Source organism: Anneissia japonica, unplaced genomic scaffold (assembly GCF_011630105.1).
Source record: "Anneissia japonica isolate Jap-2015-1 unplaced genomic scaffold, ASM1163010v1 scaffold904_len716149_cov161, whole genome shotgun sequence".
Classification (NCBI taxonomy): Eukaryota; Metazoa; Echinodermata; class Crinoidea; order Comatulida; family Comatulidae; genus Anneissia; species Anneissia japonica.
In genome coordinates, this window is record NW_022683714.1 from 616394 (window position 1) to 624286 (window position 7893).

Sequence of the window (7893 nt, forward strand, 5' to 3'; positions counted from 1 at the left end):
CCCCCCCCCCCCCCCAAAAAAAAAAAAAAAAAAAAAACAACAAGAAACCACGGGATAGATCCGGAACGGCCATTTCCAGTTCTAGACCGAACGGGTGTTGAACGCGGACCGCCTGCTGATATCCGCTGATAATCAAACGCTGCAAATTGCAATGTTTTTTGAGGAGCAAAAGCAGCATGCCTTAGCAGCAGGGAGCATCTTTTTTTTATTGTACATACGTCCGCCACATGCATACATGATCATGGCACCACTGCTTATTCGTTTAACAGTGGTAGTAATTTTCTGTTTTTAAACTACAATTGTCAAACGAATGAAGTTTATTCATGGTTTATACGCTCAAAATGCACATCTGCGATTTATTGGGAGTTTTTTATATGTATGCTTTATTATTGTTGTAGCTTCTTCAGTAATTTCATTACTTGATTTTGAGTCAACTACATTAATGCAGTGGACCAACGCCAAAGTCTGTTTCTTAAAGCGTTGGGTGACGATGCAGGTGGGTGACGCAATTAAGGGTCCAGAGCCAGGCAGAGGCCCTGTCTCTTATACACATCTATGTGTATAAGAGACAGCCTCAGACCCCCCGTTGGGGGGAAAAAGCACAATTCGTCGGAGAGAAAACAAATTATATGTATTTTCTACATATTAGTATTAAAATCGATTAAATAAGCCATTGAAACCACTAAATTGTTAACATTTTCGGGGGATTCGCCCCTTGGACCACTTTCGAAACCTTTTATCGACCACGCCCACTTTGCTTTCGTCGGGGAAATCTGACCCCTCGTCGGGGGCATCGGACCCCCGTTGGGGACCTCGCCCCCACCCCACCGTCGGGCAAATACTGGCGCCACCCCTGGACCAACCGCGGATACAATACCGGTAAGAAACCTATGTAACTTTTTCCCGTTCTCACCCGAACTTTAACCCCAAACCCGACTGACCCAGACGACAGTAAAGCAGGTGCCTGTAGAGATGTATAAATAGGAGTACAAACTATCCTAAATAGAAACGTCGGAACTGATGATTTTATTTATTTTTTTTTTTGGTGGGGAGGGGTACTTTGCCTCGCCCATTATAAACCACTGCCTGGAGTAGGCCTAATTCCCCCAAATTGATTAAACAAGTCTCTAAATTCCTAAGTTGTCATATTTTTCGAGGGCTTCGTCCCCTGGATCACCTTCGAAAGATTTTGAGCGACGCCCGACCACGCCCACTTTGATCTCGTTGTGAAAATTGGCCCCTCGTCGGAGACCTCGGCCTCCCCGTCTGGTCAATCCTGGCGCCACCCTGAGGTGGACTAGGACCTCGTCAGGGAGACCTCACATACGGTTGGGAAAGCCTTAATTTTAAAGCTCAACGCATTTTAATCAGGGCATCTTACTCTAGTCTACAAGATCGAACGCTTTGACGGTGCATGCTTGCAAAGTCATTAACATAGGCCTACTTCTCAGAATACAGGAAAGTGCATCTGGAAAAAAAATTTCCGGGCGACCCCCAATAGCCTACTACAACATCAAGTCCTTTATTATTTTGTCAGGCCTTCTTCTCTCCCTGACTACATAATTCTCCTACCGTTTCTCTCTCAAACTAATGCATCCCACCACCATGTCATCAGCGGCCTCATAATTGTCATCACCATCATTATTAGAATCATCATCATTAATTTTCCATACTTACACAAGAAAATATTAAAAATTTAAAGAAATCTATATTCATTAATATCCTTGAGAATGAAGGAAGGTACATTTCCGAGCAAGCAACCAAAAACTTTCTGGGGAGGACCTCTGCCCTCCCACCCCTCCCCACCTCCTGTACCGCAACACCAACCTGCTTTTTTTCCAATTTGCCGAGGCCTTCGCTATGCAATCCAACTACAGAACCTCTCTTCGATGGGCTGACTCGATCGCATTAGTTCTTCCATCACCCTCAAAGGCTTCTGCACCGCCAATCACAAAAAAATTTAAAAAAATAAAAAAAGAAAGAGGAAAAGAAAAATGTCCAGAAAAAAAGGGGAGCATGTTACCACAGGCCTACTGCAAAACAAGCTAATTCGATTTAAATTCCATCAGTGAGTACGATCTTCAGCATTTTTAAACAAAAATCTCATCAGCACCATCATCCACCTACTCCCGATCGGTGCTTCGCACGTGGCACGGCTCCTACCCAGAGTTTTCTATAGATCTGCCCCTGGTTATATTCTGTAAAGCCGGCCACACACTGCACCCGGCATTTGTCTGATGTGGGGTTCATTTTTTCTAAGGAATTTGGAAGTACTGTAATCTATCCTTGATTTTACTGCACAGACCATTTGGCATAATTTTATTTGAATTAATGGAAATTCTACAGGTCTCGAATTAGAAGGGTCTCGAATTTCAGGGTGCATTATTCCATCGCACCCCCTGCTACTGGCCCGCATAAAATGCAATTTCTCTATGGGAAATACACGATTCACAATCATAAACATACAACACACTTTTTCTCATGTTAATTTTATTTATTTCTAGTTGTTTGTAATTCCACTTAATTTGTGTTATAACATTTCATAAGAAGGAAATTAATGAGAACCTTTTTCAGAGAATAATCACAAAACTGATTCTTAATTAAATATTCTGAATTATAAATATTTATGAAAAAAAAAAGTTATTGTTAGAGATATCCACCAATTTTTATTGCTGGTGACAAAAATTTCAGAGTTGATGACTTTCTTTTTCTCTGTGGTACTAAGTGTATAATAAAATAAAAACACCCCAAAACAAATTGTTTGAATTTCAGTTGTAGTGGTAAATTTCAATTTGCAAACATTGAAATACTGGCTCTATATATACCACTTATCCCATATTTCCTATTTCATAAAAAAAATATGACAGGAATATATATTGGTTATCTTTTGGGGGCAACACAGTAATAATATTCAAAATGTTAAGGGTTCTTTAAAAAAATATATAGAAATAGTACCTAAAGGTAAAGTATTAGTGTTGTGCCAAGTTCAGGGTTTCAAAAAATGGGATTATTAGAAAAATATTGAAATTAGATTTTTATGTTTTCCGATGACAATAAATAAGAGGTGAAAACGTACAATATGAGATTAAAAGAAAAATACTATTTTCATAAAGATATATACAAAGCAGGCAGTAACCTGATAATTCAATAGTTTCTCACTTAAAAAAAATATGGATTTTCAGTTCCAATATTTGGATAATTACTTGTAGTTATAAATATTTAGTTTAAATATCTTGCATTCATGCTTCTAAATAAATCAGCCAATCAGATGCCATTAAGGTCATGGGCTTATTTTCACATGACTGTAAGTTATCTATTTATCTACTCTGGTTGTACATAGTTAACATTCATTTTCTTGGGGTTCTTTACTAATGAATATTCATTTCACCCTCAATTTACAATAATTATTCAGGATTTACAGTTATGAATATTCTTTTTTTTCTGAATTTAGTTATAAATATTAATTTTTTTTCTTGATTTAGTTATGAATATTCATTTTTTTAGGTATCAAGTTATGTATATTATTTTTTTTCTGGCTCTAGTTATGAATATTCTTTTTCTGGATCTAGTTATGAATATTCAATTATTGTTTCTAAAGTAATGAATATTTATTTATTGTCTGTATTACTGAATATAAAAACATTTGTGCATTTAAGGAATAAATATTCAACTTACTACATTAATGAATATTCATTTATTGTCTACATTAATGCATATTAATAATTAATAATGTGCATTAAAGGAATGAATATTCATTGATTTTAATTATAATTAATGAATAGATATTTTATTCACTCACATTTATATCTTATCCAAAACCAATTTTCAGCATCTAAATATTCATAATACTGTATCATACGCTTGTTCAGTTTCTTAATTCCCGTCCAGGCTTTCAAATCATTTTTACTTGAGAAAAAACAGGTGACATGCCTAAATATGCTCAAGACAACAACCCATCATGTCCATATATAGGGATATCATGATATATAGTATGAACAGATCATACATCAATGCTGACCAGCACTACTTACTTAAATTCTATTATCTATAATTCATCTCTAAACATGAGTAACGATAGTAGAGACACTTGCATTAGTTTCTAATAATGCAAGTTATCAGTTCCGGTTCATAGATGCACACACGCCAAATACTCTAAAACTTGCCTATCCTAATAAACAGGAGCAGTGTATAATGCCAGTCACATGGTGGGCAAAATTCTTCACTGGTAACTTGACAAGAAACAACTACACACTATCAAAACCATTGCTGTAGGAATGACCACTATCAAAAACCAGTTTGCAATATCTAACTACAGCTGTGTCCAGCCTATCAGATTTTCTTTGACAAAAAACTATTGCATGCCCATATATATTCATGATGTGACTATATATGGTCATGATGTGATGTCATTTAGGCATGCCACAAGTTTTTGTCAAACAAAATTGGATAAGTCTTGACAGGGCTTAAGATAATTAATTAATAATTGACAGTTGAATTATATAATCAGGGCAACAAGTAGACCTACAACATTTTTCTTACATTCGCCACATAAAAACAACCATTTTTCTAGTGCAGTGTTTTTCTTTCCCTTCATAATTTTTAATAGATAAAATACAGAAATCTAATTATTAAATTCCATGGCAAATTGATATGTTACAATTGAGGTAAACAAAGATTATTTCAGAGTCAGGTTTAGTATAATGTTGATGGGAGTTGACATAATGTACCCCTTCCAGAGTGTGAACCAAACAACTGGCCAATCAGAACGTATTAGGCGGGCACTCATTGCGACCGACAGTCGATGCGATTCTATAAAGTACGAAAAGCGACAATGCGTGTGCAACCGATTATTTTTAACGACGATCTGTTTAGGCTGCCACAAACAATCACCAGACGGCATCGCATGGTCTAGCGGTCACAGGGAGAGAACTTTGGTTGCTTGTGCGATGGTCGTACGACAATCAATGATCTCTTTAGCAAGATCGTCTCGGTACCGTACTTATCTTTCTTAAACGGTAAATTTCTAGAACTTTAATCAAGTGACAATGTTGTGGTTGCACAAGATCAAATTTCAATATCATGGATTAAAAAACATTATTTCTTCAACACATTATCAATTCTGAAAGAGGTATTCTAAGTCCTTAATTAACCAGATCCAATATAAAATCAATAACATTTATTTGTCTACATGTATGATTACAATTATACTTTAACATTTGTACTGTGAAAATTGTATAGTAAGTCCTTCTCTAACGTCTATTGTGACCAACCATGTTTACAATTCTTCAAGTAACACAATCTCCTGAACATTTTTTGGCTTGATTTCTAACCATGACACACGCACATAAACACAAATCTATCCAAATGGAGACTAAATAGAGGGTACATTATTAAATGCAGGCACCAAATTCTATAACAGATGAATGAATAACATTTAAACCTGAAATTTTAATAATATACAGAAGGAAGTGTGAACCATTGAAGTTTACAGTGGCAGATTCAAAAGGGGGAAAAAGGGGGGGGGGGTGGGGCACCGAACATCGTGGTTCTGAGGTTGGTCTGCACCCTCCATCTGTGAAGTTCCCTCCCTGGGCCCCTCTCTATCAAATCCCTAGATCTGCCACTGGTTTTAAGAAAGTTAGCCTGCTTGTTTGCTATTCGAGACTTATTCCCAATTCCTACGATTAGATTATTTGCTTTTGGTGATGTAAATATGAATATTGGGTTTCCATTTAGTTTGACTCCTTAATCATACAATTCAATATTTCTAAAAGAGAATAACTACTGTGTGACATACAAAAACAGACACTGTAAGTTCTGAATGTAAATGAAGCTGATCTATAAATTGTTAGAATATCGGAGAATCTCTACATGATTCCAGCACCTTCACTAATACCAGATTTCATAAAACATTTTTTCTTCTATATTACATGATTTGACACTAATTGTATTGTGAGATGTTCTCTGTACGCTAAATAATTTCATAATTGTTCATAATTGTTATAATACACATTTCCATTAGAGGTGGCTGGCCCAATGGCTGTCGCTCGGACTTCTAGCCCAGTTATCAGGGGTTCAAACCTTGCTGTGCAACTCGCTTGTGTCCTCAGACAACTAAAATCAAGCACAGAATCTATCCGCTTATGGAATTGTGATCCCCAAGGAGCTAAGGGTGTCTTACAAAAGTGTTTGCTCCAGCGACTGGGGGGTAATAATATAAAGCGCATCGAGTCAGTTTATTGCATGCGCTATATAAATACTGCATTATTGTTATCATCCCACTATTTTTAAAGTTCTATTACTAAACTATTCAGAATTCCAACAATGTACACCCTGTATTCATCCAATTTCCTGAACTAAACACAAATAAATAACATTTACATACTGTCGCACACATTGCAGGTCGGTCTGTGCATTTAACCTGTAAAAATGACCCTTTTTATTCATCGCAAACGCTGGCTAGGAATTAAATTATTTGAATTGTTTAAATTCAAAATTAGGTATGAATTTCTTGCAGTAGTCGCATTACATTAATACCTAGCATATGAACAGAAATGATAAAGTTCCATATATAGTAAGAATATAAGAAAATCAACAGCCTAGAAGGACCCAGGGTTTGCAAGGTAGATTTGGTAATCTGATTTAGGTTGACTGTGGCAAATAATAATTGGCATTAATAACATACCTATTAAATTGTGCTGTGGAAAACGCTGTAGTAATAGGAACGACGTATTAATAGCAATCTACAACCCCAATTTTAAACCACCCTGTGGCATCCTTCAACATTTTTGATGACTTATTAATTTTGGTGAAACATAGTAAGAGTTTTTAGCATATAAATGAACACAATTTATATTTTCGTCCAATAAAAAAAAAAAAAAAAAAAAAAAATCATTATTCATAGAAACCACAATAATTGGTTTATAATGCTGAACTTGAGGGTGCCAGTTATATACACAGTCAACATACTGCACTGTTTGAATGACAGTTGTCTTTTTGTATTGATGTTCATTCGGGTCATTAAATTTCAGCTCAGGCTTAACAATCCAGAACTTTAAATTGTATAGAAATGTAGGCACCATATGCACAGACACACTGGGTAGTTTAGCACTTTTAATACCTAAATGAAACAATCAAATGAATCGAGTCCCTCAGGTTTAACCAACGATGAAATAAACATGAGTTCCAAAATAATTAGATGTCTCTCAGAAGATAGCTACCAGAATCAGTACCAGTAGTTTCAACAAAGTTGATGATCAATTTTGCAAACATCAGTTGAGTACTCATCTTCATTGTATTGCCTGCAGATGTTTAATCTGCAAAAATGTTCCCTCCAGATGCTGGACTGGTATGATTTACTAATATCATTGTACGTTATCCTTATTCAGTTCGATGCATGCCATGTGACTATAAATGCTGCATGGCTAACGTGGAATCTATTGCTAAAGCAGTGTCATTGGCCAATTGAGTGTTCGAAGATTCACCCTTCACAAGCGTAGCCACCGAATCGGTGTCAGACAGCACCAGGTCATCTTCTGTGATCTGTAATTCAAACGCGTCTACTTTTTCTTCAACTGCATCGCCCTTGTCCTCCTCTAACCGTAGATCAAATTGGAACTTTTCTGTTGAATCGGGTGCGTTTGCAAGTTCTTGCGAGGGCGGGCTATTCGGTATTTGGCTCTGGTACCAATCTCGGTTCTCCTCGAGGTTATCGAGAATGTTCTGGGCATCGGGGTATACAAGGTCTGCCCAAGTCTCCCATAGAGGATGCACTATATAATCGATGAAGCCAACCTGTCAATCAATGTAAATTATATAGTGAACAGCAAACAAATAATGTGTTAATGTTACGTATTATTTTTGTGTTCCATTAAACTCTTTTAAGACCAATCT

At 36.4% G+C, this 7893-nt stretch overlaps 1 protein-coding gene across 1 annotated transcript in view; it reads right to left on the reverse strand.

The window, feature by feature from the left end:
* Positions 1 to 2473: 2473 nt before the first annotated feature.
* The window catches only part of LOC117101110 (cAMP-specific 3',5'-cyclic phosphodiesterase 4C-like), a gene marked incomplete in the record, with an annotated part of 66010 nt that continues 60590 nt past the window's right edge, over positions 2474 to 7893 (reverse strand). Inside the window, 1 exon segment of the mRNA XM_033240999.1 lies at positions 2474 to 7794. Within this exon segment, the coding sequence (XP_033096890.1) occupies positions 7408 to 7794 (387 nt within the window).